This window comes from Manis javanica, chromosome 8 (assembly GCF_040802235.1).
Source record: "Manis javanica isolate MJ-LG chromosome 8, MJ_LKY, whole genome shotgun sequence".
NCBI classification, from domain to species: domain Eukaryota; kingdom Metazoa; phylum Chordata; class Mammalia; order Pholidota; family Manidae; genus Manis; species Manis javanica.
This window is the reverse complement of record NC_133163.1, coordinates 122995909-123011978: the sequence shown is the minus strand read 5'-3', so window position 1 is coordinate 123011978 and position 16070 is coordinate 122995909. Positions and strand designations below refer to the sequence as shown.

General features: G+C 44.3%; 1 protein-coding gene across 1 annotated transcript; it reads left to right on the top strand.

Moving 5' to 3' along the window:
• The first annotated feature begins 341 nt into the window (after nucleotides 1–341).
• IMP3 (IMP U3 small nucleolar ribonucleoprotein 3) lies at nucleotides 342–3416 on the top strand. Its single transcript, XM_037010207.2, has one exon. It carries the CDS (start codon nucleotides 520–522, stop codon nucleotides 1072–1074), a length of 555 nt encoding a protein of 184 aa, XP_036866102.1. The 5' UTR covers nucleotides 342–519; the 3' UTR covers nucleotides 1075–3416.
• Nucleotides 3417–16070: the final 12654 nt, after the last annotated feature.

Sequence of the window (16070 nt, the reverse complement as noted above, 5' to 3'; positions counted from 1 at the left end):
TGGCGAAAGACCTGCGCTGGCGAGCGGCGGGGAACCCCCAGCTCGAGGCGGCTCCCCACGAAATGGGAGGATCCCAACGGTCAGTCAACACAGTAAACCCAATCAAACCAGCGTGGCGGTCACCCCTCCTGCCCGGAACTGGCCTCTTTAGTTCCTGTCGGGGAGACTCTTCTGAGAGTCCTTGAAAGGCAGAAAAACTATGAACCAAAGGACATGATCAGACCAGGAATGTATTCTTGCAAAGTAAGGGCCGCGCAGACTTGCTTCGGGCCCCGCCCCCAGCCCCCGCCTCTTTCAGGCGCTTCAGATGCTCCTCCCCTCGGGAACGTGAAGAGAAGAAACGCGAGACACAGATGTGAAGCGAAACCCCACTCTGACCAATGGAGATCGAGGGCGTGGCACTGGGCCTCTCCTTCATTGGCCCAGGGTTCCCCGGGCCCTCGGGCGCTGAGGCGGAAGTCTCCCCGGCTGGGAAAGGCGCCCTCAGCCTGCAGCCTTGCGGCACCCGGAGTCGCCGTCATGGTGCGGAAGCTTAAGTTCCACGAGCAGAAGCTGCTGAAGCAGGTGGACTTCCTGAACTGGGAGGTCACCGACCACAATCTGCACGAGCTGCGCGTGTTGCGGCGGTATCGGCTGCAGCGGCGCGAGGACTACACGCGCTACAACCAGTTGAGCCGTGCCGTGCGTGAGCTGGCGCGGCGCCTGCGCGACCTGCCCGAGAGAGACCCGTTCCGTGTGCGCGCTTCGGCCGCGCTGCTGGACAAGCTGTATGCCCTCGGCCTGGTGCCCACGCGCGGCTCGCTGGAGCTCTGCGACTTCGTCACGGCCTCATCTTTCTGCCGCCGCCGCCTGCCCACCGTGCTCCTTAAACTGCGCATGGCGCAGCACCTCCAGGCCGCCGTGGCCTTCGTGGAGCAGGGCCACGTGCGCGTGGGCCCGGACGTGGTCACCGACCCCGCCTTCCTGGTCACGCGCAGCATGGAGGACTACGTCACCTGGGTTGACTCGTCCAAGATCAGGCGGCACGTGCTGGAGTACAACGAGGAGCGCGACGACTTCGACCTGGAGGCCTAGTGGACGTGGCCCCCCGCGGCTGCATTTCATAGACGGAGGGCCGAGACCTGATGCGTGGGCTCCTCAGGGCGCTCTCCCCAGGAAAGGGCTTGGCCCCTCAGCTGCAAGTCCACGCGCGGAGCCGAAGGGTACGCCCCTGTCTCCCCCGACATTTTCTTACCTCTTGGACTATTGATAATTAAATGACTGCCTGGAGAGACAGTGGGAAGCGGTTTTGTTCCACACTGAGGAATTGTTAGGGTCTTTTGTGTTTGAAACATGGCAGAGTAGGGCGCCAACGTTGCGCCCCTGCCCTCCCCGCAGCTTTGTCTTTATTATCTCGTGGTGGGACGTTTGGCTCAGGTTATTTAACGTGAATACTTGGCTCCTGTTCATGATTAAGCTGCGTACAGATGATGGAGAGTTTGGTCGCAAGTTTTCATGAAAGTGGGTGAGACTTTAGTCCCAAGGGTCCTCCTCCCCCTTGTTTAAAGAAGTGTTTTCCAAATGCCAATAAATGGCCCAGCTGCTTTGGAAGTGCAAATTTTTGTATGTCTGGTTCTCTCACATAGGGTCACACCTGGGCCCCTTGGCTCAGTGACCCAGAGGCCGAGTCAGAGCGACCTGCCTGCGGCCCCGACTGCATGCGGAGGCTGCGGGATGTAGTACAGGCCCGGGCAAATTGATCGGTTTACCGTTCCCTGCCTTGGAACGACTGTTTTGGCAGAGCTCTTTGCCACAGAATTTCCTGTTGATTTTCCAGCCCGGAAATACCATATTAGAGGCTCAAGTGTTTGCTTGCCTAAGGAAATAACCACCCTACAGCTCGGCCATCTAGTGGTTAGAAGTGACCCAGAGGCTCCTGGCGACTTAGATGTTTTTAGGAGTGGAAGAGAACTGAGAGGGAGAGTGGGGAAACTACCTCATTATAGCGAATGCTTACACAAGAATACATAGAATGCCAAGACCAATGGGTTGGCTTTTACATGTGTCTTCATTTGCTAAGGTGAAAGGCAGCATTTGCTGAACAAACAGTGAAAGGAAGGTAACACTGGGAATGGTGATAAATGCCACTACTATATGTTGGGCATAGTGTTAAATACATTATGTTTATTAGTCTATTTAATCCTCCCTACAGTCCTGTGAAGTGGGGAATCCAATTATTCTCTACTTTTCAGATGAGTGAATTGAGGCAGAAAAGGATCACATTGCCCAAGATCGCCTTAAGTGGTGCTTAGCTCGTCCTCCTTTCCCTCCTTGGGCCACAAAATAAATACAGGGAGCCAGACATGTCACAACAAAAGAGCCTAATGGGTCAAAAAATGTGTATACACAGTGAGTAGGAGGGCAAATTGGTACAAATTCAGGAGAACAATTTTACAACATGTAACAAATCTTAAAAATATTACACCCTCTGACCTAGAAATGCCACTTTCAAGGATTTAGCATAAATAAGTTATGGACATTTGCAAAAAATTAATTACAGGGATCTTCACAGCAGTGTTTAAAGGGAAAAACTGAAAATGTGCCCCACGGATACTGGCTAAATTATTGGCTGTCCTTACGATGAAGAACAACCATTAAAAATTATCAATATATTTAAGGATCGAAAATGTTAACATAAAATGCTGCCAATAGTATCCCATTTTTCTGAAGAAAATCACCTCAATAGAAAAAACATGGCACAGAAATGGGTATAATATTGTGTCTCTTTGGGTGGTAGTATTACTGTCAATTTTAATCTTTTAATGTGTTTACCAATTTTTCTCCGAAGTCCATACACTTACAATCAGAAATATAATTTTGTGTGATCTCAATCTGAACATGTGACAAGTTTTGGGAAAAGACACATTTAGCTTTAAAAAGCAGTGTCCTGAAAACAATGTTCCTCATGTAATTGTAGATTAATAATACCAAAAAAAAAAAAGAAAGCATAGAGCATATCCATCACTTAGAATACTTTGGAAATATAGGAAAGTGAACAAAGGAAAATAAATAATTCATTGTCTCCTCAAAGAAAAAAAAAAAGCTGTGTCCTAATCAAACAGCAGTTGAAATAGTCTCATTAAAAGAGAACAAGATTGACAGTAAACAAGCCTTAGAAGGAGTCTTAGACAAATAGCCCCCTGGGCCAAGAATCAGTTATTCCCCAAATTCAAATTCAGTGAGTCAAAGAAAGGCCACTTTCCTTAGTACCCTGGCAGCCTGGTGTGCCGTCACATTTTAGGCTAGCTTTCTAGAATGGTTAAGTGTATAGATAAAACAAAAGTTGTATGGACTGTGTGATGCCTTCTGGTATGTTCTGTTGCTTTTATTTTTTTAAATCTTTTTTTAATTGAAATATAGTTGACATTATTACTGGTTTCAGGTGTATGACATACTTTTTTATGTTGATCCCAACCCACTAAATTTATTTCACAGTCCACTAATGAGACAAAACCTTTTGCTTAAGTTTGAAAGTTAAAGTTTGAAGAAGTGTCCTTGATGAACTCAACATTTTCCAAATTAAATTGGCATTTTAAGTTGGAATATTTAAGAAATTGCTGTTTCCAGCTGTTGAGTCAGAACATTGGCTCCATCTTTTATTAACTTTGACCTCAAGTGAGCTCTCTCTCACCTCGGAGCCTGGTTGATCATCTGTGAATGGGGAAAACGTGAAAATAAATGAGACAACACACATATACACACTTGGGAGTATGTTTTAACTCAGAAAGTGCTCGGTGTTTATCAAAAGCCAAACCAAACCTTGTGAGATTCATGCTTTTCTGTGAGCATGCTTTGGGAAGCAGAGATCAGACAGATCCCCGACTCCTTGGTGGGACACAGCAGAGCCCCCCGATCCTGCCTACCTGCACACATCATCTCCAGCTACCTTCCCTCCTCTCCCTCCTCACATCTCTTCATCTTCCAGCCTGGGTCTGCCTGTACTCTGTCATCTGGCAAACTTCACCCCTGGCATGGCCTCCTTGTTCTTGGCTCCCTGAAACATGACATTCTATACGTGCCACCTTTATAAAACATATCTTGTGGATCTGTGAATATTTGCCTCCTAAAGCTGGTAGTCTAAAGATCATAGCTGACCCGTTTTATGACTTGCAGGGTGCCTGATTGATTCATTCATTTAATCACCTAGTTGTTTATTCCGTACTTGCTAAATGCCTAGTACCTAACACATAGCAGCAGACAAAACACATGGTTCTGGAACACTTGTAACTTAAGAAAGTAAGACTTTTTGAGAGTCAAATAAATAGAAATATAAATTACAATAAATGCGATAGATGTGAAATGCAGAGTGGTATGAGCATAAGGGGATCTGCTGTAGCTGAGAAAAATATTTGAAGTTATATCTGACAAATTAACTAGGCAAAGAGATTGAAAGGTAAGGGCAAACCTAGAGAAAGTGAAATTTAAGACCTGAGGATAAACAGAATCAGGCATAAAGAAGGAAGAACACAGCAGGCAGAAAAAAACTGTTTAAGACCCTGGGGTAGAAAAGATGTGAGCAGTCCGGAAACAAAACCAGTGTAGTCAAAACACAGCAAGGGGACAGATGGGCAAAGTAAAGTAACGGCCACTTCTGTAGGTCTAGTGAAGAATTTGAATTTTACTGTCATTGTACCTTTCAAGTGTGGGGATAAGACCAACAGGTTTTGAGGACCACCTTGGCTATGTATTAGATGTAGATCTGTTTGCAGGGGTACGTGTGGAGGCAGTGAGAAGGCTTTCAAGTGTCCCAGGTGACAAACAACGGTGTGGATCAGGGTGGTGGCAGTACGGTTGAAGAGTTTATTGGATTTCTAGCCTGTTTTGGAGGCGATATATAAACCACCCAGATGCCCTTGACCTGGCTAGGTTGCCCATTCCCCCAAGTGCTGTGGGTGTTGGTCTCTCCTTTTTCTGGGGAATTGCCCCTGCTGACGTGTACTCGGTCACCCAAGAGGTTACACTTGACTACTCGCCACAGCCAAGGACTGGGTAACGAGGGGAACTAAAGGTAGAGCCCCAGGCCTCACGGCAGGACAAGCCTGTGGCACAGAGGCCTTGTGGGTCAAGCAGAGCCTAGACCTTTCCTGAGACTGCACTAGTCAGCTGCCTCCAGATGGAGCATCTCTGGGTTCCCCTTCCCGAACTTCCTGCAGGCTCACCTTAGCCAGTCTAACAAGGGCTCATAGTGTTTCCCCCAAGGTAGGTCCAGTCGATACTGGGGTTCTTGTTCGCAGAGTCGAGGAATGAACTTCACAAACACTCAAGGTAAGAGAGCAAGAGAGAGGCTTTTATTTAGCGATAAAAGTGAGAGGACAAAGCTCCTGGCTCAGGCCATGAGGGGACAAGAGAGTCCATAGTTCTGTGTTGTCTAGGGGATTTATAGGTGGTTGAGGATTTTTAGAAATTTGATAAAGGGCTAGGGGTGTGGACTTGTGAAGTGGTCTTAGAATGTTCATTCTTGATGAGACATTAGTCTCTTTTCTCATCAGTCTAGGTAATTCTGCAAAATGTAACACAAGAAATTTACTGCAGATTTTTTCCCAGCATAGCAGCTTCCTCATCTGGGAGCATATCAATCATACTGCCTGCCCTGCCCTCAAGGTAGGCTGATTTATTGTCTCTTTGCTAAAGAATTTAAGAACTGTACTTAACCTCTTGGGTTTTAAAAAGGCAATCTTTTTTCTTTTTTTTTCTGGGAAGGAGCCCAGAGGCTGTCACTGCCTCCATCCCCTAACTTTGCCTCAACCTCAGGGAACTTCCAGATTTCAGAGTCTGGGGGAACTGATGCTGACACCTTCCCTGCAGTTCCTGGGTAGGACCACCTCTGTCTTCTCCTGTCCTCCCACCCCTCCTGTTCCTGGGCACAGAGTCCCAGCTCCAGAACAGCAGCAAAGCCCACATGGTAGCTCAGCCTTCTTTCTCTTCTGCAACCAGGCTTGTCTGGCCACTGGAGGCTCAGAGCCTCAGTTTCTCCACCCTCACAGTGGGCCACCTCTCAGGCCTGCATCGGGGTGAAGAACACTGCCCTTGGCTCTCATCCCAAGCTACACTGCCTTCCCAAGCTCCTCTGTGGTTTAGGCCTTGAGCAGTGTGGTCAGGAACCATTTGCGCTGGATCTGCCATTCATTACCATGTGATTGGGGCAAGCCCTTTCCACTCTCTGGGCCTCAATTTCCTGATCTGCAAAATGGGAAGTGAGAACTGGGTGATTCTCTAAGGGCCTGTTAACACCTGCTGGGCTTTTTTTTGGGGGGGGGTATCATTAATGTACAATTACATGAGCAACATTATGGTTACTAGACTTCCCCCATTATCAAGTCCCCGCCACAAACCCCATTACAGTCACTGTCCATCAGCATAGTAGGATGCTATAGAATCACTACTTGTCTTCTCTGTGCTATACAGCCCTCCCCGTGCCCTGGACCTACATTATGTCTGCTAATTGTAATGCCCCTTTTCCCCCCTTATCCCTCCCTTTCCACCCATCCTTCCCAGTCCTTTTCCCTTTGGTAACTGTTAGTCTCTGATGCCAGGGTTCTTGTTTCCAGAGCCGAAGAATGAACTTAGCAAACAGTCAAGGTAGGAGAGCCAGGGAGAGGCTTTTACTGAGAGAGACAGTGAGAGGACAGAGCTCCTGGCTCATGCCAGGAGGGGACAAGACAGCCCGGGGTGGTGCATTGTCTAGGGGATTTATAGGTAGTTGAGGATTTTTGGGAACTGAGGGCTTAGGCTGTGAACTTGTGCCACCTGCCCTGCCCTCAAGGTGGGCTGGGTTGCTGTCTGTTTGCTAGGGCTGTTGACACTGAAGTCACGGGTTATGCTGAGATACCCTTGTGGAACACTCAAACATTCCAGGCCAAGTTGCTCCTGGCCTTTTGACCTTTAACTGATCTCACTGAAGATGTCTATATTCCTAGTCTTGTATCTTTACCCTAGAGAATTAGTGTGACCTTGACTTTGCATAATGCTGAACAAAGAGTTTCGATAGGGACTTTACATTGTTACATTGCTTTGACTGTAAATATCTTGCTTTGCTTTTTCTGGAGGCCCTCACCCTACTGTTTAAGCCCACAGTCCCTGGGCACATATCAGTCATACTGTCTGCCCTGCCCTCAAGGTAGGCTGATTTATTGTCTCTTTGTGAGTCCCTGTCTCACATCCTTGGGTTCTGTGAGTCTGCTGCTGTTTTGTTTTTTCAGTTTTTCCTTTGTTCTTATACTCCACAGATGAGTGAAATCATTTGGTACTTGTCTTTCTCCACCTGGCTTATTTCACTGAGCATAATACCCTCTAGCTCCATCCATGTTGTTGCAAATGGTAGGATGTCTTTTCTTCTTATGGCTGAATAATATTCCATTCTGTATAGGTACCACATCTTCTTTATCCATTAATCTACTGATGGACACTTAGGTTGCTTCCATTTCTTGGCTATTGTAAACAGTGCTGCGATAAACATAGGGGTGCATATGTCTTTTTCAAACTGGGCTGCTGCGTTCTTAGCATAGATTCCTAGGAGTGGAATTCCTGGGTCAAATGGTTTCTATTTTTAGTTTTTTGAGGAACCTCCATACTGCTTTCCACAATGGTTGAACTAAATTACATTCCCACCAGCAGTTTAGGAGGGTTCCCCTTTCTCCACAACCTTGCCAACATTTGTTGTTGTTTGTCTTTTGGATGGTGGCCATCCTTACTGGTGTGAGGTGATATCTCTTTCTGGTTTTAATTTGCATTTCTCTGATGATAAATGATGTGGAGCATCTTTTCATGTGTCTGTTGGCCATCTGAATTTCTTCTTTGGAGAACTGTCTGTTCAGCTCCTCTGCCGATTTTTTAATTGGATTGTTTGCTTTTTGTTTGTTGAGATGCGTGAGCTCCTTATATATTTTGGATGTCAACCCCTTATCGGATCTGTCATTTATGAATATATTCTGCCATACTGTAGGATGCGTTTTTGTTCTATTGATGGTGTCCTTTGCTGTACAGAAGCTTTTCAGCTTGATATAGTCCCACTTGTTCATTTTTGCTTTTGTTTCCCTTGTCCAGGGAGATATGTTCATGAAGAAGTTGCTCATGTATATGTTCAAGAGATTTTTGCCTATGTTTTTTTCTAAGAGTTCTTTGGTTTCATGACTTACATTCAGGTCTTTGATCCGTTTCGAATTTATTTTGTGTATGGGGTTAGACAGTGATCCAGTTTCATTCTCTTACCTGTAGCTGTCCAGTTTTGCCAACACTAGGCTGTTGAAGAAGCTGTCATTTCCCCATTGAATGTCCATGGCTCCTTTATCATATATTAATTGACCATATATATTTGGGTTAATATCTGGACTCTCTATTCTGTTCCACTGATCTGTGGGTCTGTACTTGTGCCAGTACCAAATTGTCTTGATTACTGTGGCTTTGTTGTAGAGCTTGAAGTTGGGAAGTGAGATCCCCCCACTTTATTCTTCCTTCTCAGGATTGCTTTGGCTATTGGGGGTCTTTGGTGTTTCCATATGAATTTTAGAAGGATTTGTTCCATTTTGTTGAAGAATGCTGTTTGTACTTTGATAGAGATTGCATTGACTCTGTAAATTGCTTTAGGCAGGATGGTCATTTTGATGATATTAATTCTTCCTACCTGAGAGCATGGGATGAATTTCCATGTATTAGTGTCCTCTTTAATTTCTCTTAAGAGTGTCTTGTAGTTTCCAGTGCATAGGTCTTTCACTTCCTTGGTTAGGTTTATTCCTAGGTATTTTATTCTTTTTGATGCAATTGTGAATGGAATTGTTTTCCTGATTTCTCTTTCTGCTAGTTCATCGTTAGTGTATAGGAAAGCTACAGATTTCTGTGTATTAATTTTGTATCCTGCAACTTTGCTGAATTCAGATATTAGTTCTAGTAGTTTTGGAGTGGATTCTTTACGGTTTTTTATGTACAATATCAGTGTCATCTGCAAATAGTGACAGTTTGACTTCTTCATTACCAGTCTGGGTTCCTTGTATTTCTTTGTTTTGTTTGATTGCCGTGGCTAGGACCTCCAGTACTATGTTGAATAACAGTGGGGAGAGTGGGCATCCCTGTCTGGTTCCCGATCTTAATGGAAAAGCTTTCAGCTGCTTGCTGTTAAGTATGATGTTGGCTGTGGGTTTATCATATATGGCCTTTATTATGTTGAGGTATTTGCTCTCTATGCCCATTTTGCTGAGAGCTTTTATCATGAATGGATGTTGAATTTTTTCGAATGCTTTTTCAGCATCTATGGAGATGATCATGTGGTTTTTGTCCTTTTTTTTGTTTATGTGGTGGATGATGTTGATGGATTTTTGAATGTTGTACCATCCTTGCATCTCTGGGATGAGACCCCTTGGTCATGGTGTATGATCCTTCTGATGTGTTTTTGAATTCAGTTTGCTAATATTTTGTTGAGTATTTTTGCATCTATGTTCATCAGGGATATTGGTATGTAATTATCTTTTTTGGTGGGGTCTTTGCCTGGTTTTGGTATTAGGCTGATGTTGGCTTCATAGAATGAGTTTGGTAGTATTCCCTCCTCTTCTGTTTTTTGGAAAACTTTAACGAGAATGGGTATTACATCTTCTCTGTATGTCTGATAAAATTCCGAGGTAAATCCATCTGGCCCAGGGGTTTTGTTATTGAGTAGTTTTTTGATTACTGCTTCAATTTCTTTGCTGGTAATTGGTTTGTTTAGATTTTCTGTTTCTTTCTTGGTTAGTCTTGGAAGGTTGTATTTTTCTAGGAAGTTGTCCACTTCTAGGTTTTCCAGCTTGTTAGCATATAGGTTTTCATAGTATTCTCTAATAATTCTTTGTATTTCTCTGGGGTCCGTCGTGATTTTTCCTTTCTCCTTTCTGATTCTGTTGATATGTGTTGATTCTCTTTTTCTCTTAATAAGTCTGGCTAGATGTTTATCTATTTTGTTAATTTTCTCAAAGAACCAGCTCTTCGTTTTACTGATTTTTTCTATTGTTTTATTCTTCTCAATTTTATTTATTTCTTCTCTGATCTTTATTATGTCCCTCCTTCTGCTGACTTTAGGCCTCATTTATTCTTCTTTTTCCAATTTCATTAATTGTGGCATTAGACTGTTCATTTGGGATTGTTCTTCCTTCTTTAAATATGCCTGGATTGCTATATACTTTCCATTTAAGACTGCTTTCTCTGTGTCTCACAGAACTTGGGGCTTTGTGTTGTTGTTGTCATTTGTTTCCATATATTGCTTGATCTCTATTTTGATTTGGTTGTGTTGTTCAGTGCCTCTGTGTCCTTACTTATTTTCTGTCTGGTGGATCTGTCCTTTGGAGTGAGTGGTGTGTTGAAGTGTCCTAAAATGAGTGCATTGCATTCTACTTCCTTGTTTAATTGTTAGTATTTGTTTCACATATGCTGGTGCTCCTGTGTTGGGTGCATATATATATTTATAGTGATTATATCCTCTTGTTGGACTGAGCCCTTTATCATTATGTAATGTCCTTCTTTATCTCTTATTACTTTCTTTATTTTGAAGTCTATTTTTCTGATACTAGTACTGCAACACCTGCTTTTTTCTCCTTGTTGTTTGCATGAAATATCTTTTTCCATCCGTTGACTTTTAATCTGTGCATATCTTTGGGTTTGAGGTGAGTCTTTTGTAAGCAGCATATAGATGGGTCTTGCTTGTTTATCCATTCTATTACTCTGTGTCTTTTGATTGGTGCATTCAGTACATTTACATTTAGGGTGATCATTGAAAGATATGTACTTACTGCCATTGCAGGCTTTAGATTCGTGGTTACCAAAGGTTCAAGGTTCGCTTCTTTAGTATCTTTCTGTCTAACTTAACTCGCTTGTTGAGCTATTATAAACACTGTCTGGTGATTATTTCTCTCCGTTCTTATTTCTCCTCCTCCTCCATTCTTTACATGTTGGGTGTTTTATCCTGTGCTCTTTTGTGTTTCCTTTGCCTGCTTTTGTGTATAGTTGATTTTATTTTTTGCCTTTAGTTAGTATTTGGTTGGTCTGCTTTCTTTGCTGTGATTTTATTTTCTCTGGTGACATCTTTTTAGCCTTAGGAGTGCTCCCATCTAGAGCAGTCCCTCTAACATACCCTGTAGAGGTCATTTGTGGGAGTCAAATTTCCTCGACTTTTGCTTGCCTGGGAATTGTTTAATCCCTCCTTCATATTTAAATGATAATTGTGCTGGATATAGTATTCTTGGTTCAAGGCCCTTCTGTTTCATTGCATTAAATATATCATGCCATTCTCTTCTGGCCTGTAGGGTTTCTGTTGAGAAGTCTGATGATACCCTGATGGGTTTTCCTTTGTAGGTGACCTTTTTCCTCTCTCTAGCTGCCTTTAAAACTCTGTCCTTGTCCTTGATCTTTGCCATTTTAATTATTATGTGTCTTGGTGTTGTCCTCCTTGGGTTCCTTCTGTTTGGAGTTCTGTGTACCTCTGTGGTCTGAGTGACTATTTCCTCCCCTGGTTTGGGGAAGTTTTCAGTAATTATTTCTTCAAATACACTTTCTATCCCTTTTTCTCTCTTCTTCTTCTTCTGGTACCCCTATAATGTGGATATTGTTCCTATTGGATTGGTCACACAGTTCTCTTAATATTGTTTCATTTCTGGAGATCTTTTTATCTCTCTCTGCATCAGCTTCTATGTGTTCCTGTTCTCTGGTTTCTATTCCATCAATGGCCTCTTGCATTTCATCCATTCTGCTTTTAAATCCTTTCAGAGATTGTTTTATTTGTATATTCTCCCTCCTTAGCTCTTGCATCTCTGAAGATCAATCAGCATGTTTAAGACCTTTATTTTAAATTCTTTTTCAGGAAGACTGGTTAGTCTGTCTCCCCAGATTCCTTTTCAGGGGAGACTGCCTGGGTTAATCTGGTCTGTGTCAAATTCTTCTGCCTTTTCATGGCGATATAGTCGTGGGTAGTTGGCACTTGTCAGCTGGGAGAACGTCCCTTCTTGCTAGTTTGTGGCCTTCCTCTCCTGGGAGAACAGCGACCTCTAGCGGGTTGTGCTGGGCAGTTGTGCACAGACAGGGTTTCCGATTTTTGCCTGGCCGCTGTGAAGGAAGCTCCGCACCTGGTTGCTATGGGCATGGCAGCTCTTAGGCTGCTGCTCCGCTATGGCAGGGCTGCGCCACTGTGAGAATGGGCGGGAGGCTGTTTATCTCCGTGAGGGGCCTTGGAGCTGCACTGTTACCCTAGGGGTTAGGCCCCCCAGAGTTCCCCGGGTTCTCAGTTGCTGGGGTAAGTGTCCCGGGACGACTGTCCAGATGTGGGTTCCCTGTCCCTTTAAGACTTTCAAAATACATTCACTTTTCTTTGTCCCAGGGGCACCGGCTGCGGGGACCCGCTCGCAGGTTTTACTGCTCTGTTTCCCTAGAATCCAGCACCCCATGCACTGTGTGTCTGTGCTCCCGGTGCGGATGGCTGGGGCTGGGTGTTCAGCAGTCCTGGGCTCCCTGTCCCTTCTGGTCCGACTCCTCTCCTCCCACCAGGAGCTGGGGTGAGGGGTGCTTGGGTCCCGCCAGGCTGGGGCTTGTATCTTACCCCCTTCATGAGGCATAGGGCTCTCGCAGGTGTAGATGTAGTCTGGCTGTTGTCCTGTGTCTTCTGGTCTCTCTTTTCGGAATAGTTGTATTTGTTGTATTTTCAAAAATATTTATGTTTTTGGGAGGAGATTTCCGCTGCTCTACTCACACTGCCATCTTAGCTCCTAACTCTCTGGCTGCTTTTAATAGTCTGTCTTTATCCTTGATCTTTGCCATTTTAATTACTATATGTCTTGGCATTGTCCTCCTTGGGTCCCTTGGGTTGGGAGATCTGTGCACCTCCATGGCCTGAGGGACTATCTCCTTCCCCAGATTGGGGAAGTTTTCAGCAATTACCTCCTCAAAGACACTTCCTATCCCTTTCCCTCTGTCTTCTTCTTCTGGTACCCCTATAATGCAAATATTGTTCTGTTTGGATTGGTCACACAGTTCTCTCCATATTCTTTCATTCTTAGAGATCCTGTTTTCTCTCTGTGCCTCAGCTTCTTTGTATTCCTCTTCTCTAGTTTCTATTTCATGATGGTCTCCTCCACCATTTGCAACCTGCTTTTAATGCCCTCCATTGTGTTCTTCAACAGTTGGATCTCCGTCCGGAATTCATTCCTGAGTTCTTGAATATCTTTCTGTACCTCCATGACCATGTTAATGATTTTTATTTTGAACTCCCTTTCAGGAAGAGTTACAAGGTCCATATCATTTAAATCTTTCTCAGGAGTTGTATTAATAACTTTACTCTGGACCAGGTTCCTTTGGCGTTTCATGTTTGTATATGGCGCCCTCTAGTGTCCAGAAGCTCTACTCTCTGGAGCTGAGCAGCCCTTGAAACAATGTCGGGAGTTGCAGGGGGGTGGTACTGGTGCCTGGGGGTAGGAAAGAGTCCTGCTTCCCAGCTTCTATGCCTGCTTCCACTGCCTGAACCAGTGGACCGAGCACACAGGTATAAGCTTTTGTCCCAGAGCAGCCAGATATGGTTCCCTGCTTTCCACAAGAAGCCGGAATCCCAGTGTCCCCAGGAACTCTGCCTGTCCCAGTTTTCCAACCCCGTAATCACGAGAGTATGATGAAAGCACCATAAAGTGTTGGTTTGTGCTCTCAGAGCAGATCTCCGGAGCTAGGTATTCAGCAGTCCCAGGCCTCCAGTCCCTCCCTGCTCAGTTTCTCTTCCTCCAGCCAGTGAGCTGGGGTGGGGGAGGGGCAGCAGTCCTCAAGGTGGTTTGGGTGGTGCAGGGCCTAGGCCTTAATGTAATACCAAATTACATAGGGAGAAAGCTGTTTCCTTTTTGATTCTCTTTAACCTCAAGGGGAAAGTCTCTTCTGGGCCCTGGACTTGAACACATGTATAATTCTTGCTTTTAAGAACAATAAGCCCATTTTGTTTGCTTTCTGGATTATATCCCAAATCCAGCCTTTCCTATCCCATTCATTGATGCAACTTTAGTGCAAGCCCTGGTCACTGGCCTCCTAACCACCACATTAAGCTTTAGTTCACTACTCAGTAGCTAGTGGGAGCTCTTTAAAGCTCAAATTTGTTTAGAAACCTTCACCTGCAATGGAGTAAAATTCCAACTGCCCACTATGGCCTGTAGGCTTCTGTGTCCTGACTGCCGGTGACCTCACCTCCCTCTGCTTCCCCCTCCTTCTGGCCTGCCTACCCCTCACACAAAGCCTCTCTGGACCCACTGTGCCTTCCACTAGAAATTTATAACTTCCTGTCCTCATGGCTGGCTCCTCATCATTCACATCTCAACTCAAATGTCAACTCCTCAGAAAGTTCCCTGAACACTGTGGCCGCAGAAGCCCCACCCGACTCCCTATCTACCCAGCCACCTAAGCTCTCTGGCATCTGTCTGTACTCAGCTATGCCATCTATCTTTCGTCTCTCCCTACCACAACTGGGCTGTAAGCTCCTGGAAGGTAGGGTCCAAGTCAGTCTTGGTCATTTGGTATTTCCTAGGCCTGGCACAGCACCTGACCAAATAGTAGGCATTAAACACATACTGGTTAATTGACTGACAGAGTGACACTAAGGGCTTCTGGTGAGAGTCTCCTCTTTCAGAAAAGGCTGAACACCTTCCTGCTCTCAATCTCTTCTTTCTAAGTAGGAGTCCCCCACCCTGTGGACACTTAGCAGAACATTTTAGGGATGCATGGGTTAACACCTTAAATAACATTGAATCATAGAATGAGAAAGTGGAGCTTCTCTTTGAATTCATCTGATTATATAAAAGTTCTCAGTGTTACTCTTCATCACTTCTTCAATACTGGCTAACTTCTGATTTTTACCAAGTCCTCAGTCTTACAATTTCCTGCAGATACCAATACCTAGCTAGATTATAACATGATACTGTTTTTAGTGTGCATATTTTATAAATACCTCCTATTAAAATGGAAAGCAATTTTAAATAATGTTATGGTGTTCCTCTTTTAAATTAATATATTTAGGCCTTTTTAAAAAAGGTAAATTGATTTAAAGACATTAAACACAGGTGTGAGTTGGACTGGAGCCTTTTTCGTGGACTCACTGCATGAGTTTGGGGACCTCTTTGTCAGTTTCTGTTTTCCTCCGATGTGTAAGGCATGTATTCTTTTCTGTGTACTTCGGACCACTAGATGTGACCTGTGGGCATGGGTATAGAGAATGGTTATTCTCTATTTATTACAAAATACTTAATATCCTGGTGTCAAAGTTCCCTAATGAAGCCAGGCCCTGGCTTCTCATAAATTAGGCAAACATGAGCTTTTATTCATGAATGAATTCACCACCAAATAAATAACCTAGTGCACAGCTTTGCCCAGCCTGACCATGGAAAGACAGAGCTCACGTACATAAATCCTGAGGTCCAAAAATTGGTCTTCCAAAGTCCTAAACATCTTTTACCCCTTTCCCCACCCCACCACTGTGTCGGCCTCATCACCTGTTCTTTTTAGTTCAAATGGATGATGTTATGTACATAAAATATGCAGCAAATCCACATCTTTGATTCCTTGGATTCCAAGTGTGCCAACTTTGTATATTTTATGTAGTGTAGTAACATCTAGCTTCTCTGAGTCAAAAACATTCAGCATATTCAAATATTCGGTTCAAAAGCGGTGTGACTTTGGCCAAGTTACTTAACATCTCTGAGCACCAGACGCTCTACTTCCTTGTGTTATTTGCAAATTAAGTGAAATTATGCATGTGAAGCAGTGTCTGGCACGGTGTAAGCATTCAATAAATGGCTACTCGTATTTTTATTTTGCGTCTTATCAGACCTCCCCTGCGAAGCTGCACTCTAGTTTGATTAGTTCTCCTAAATCCTGGCTCCTTCCACCTACCGCTTCCACCAATTCAGCCATTCCTTCACCAGGGTCTACTGAGTGCCGTAGTTTCTGCTGCACGCTGACTTCTTAACCAGGAATCAAGCCAGGTTCCTACCATTGACAAGTCCACAGCCGAGTAGGAAAGAAACTGCCAAACCACGCAAATGGTCTGTAATCGAGGT

What these genes read in the sequence shown, in the direction of transcription:
- IMP3 (XM_037010207.2), top strand. Translation starts at nt 520, where the DNA reads ATGGTGCGGAAGCTTAAGTTCCACGAGCAGAAGCTGCTGAAGCAGGTG.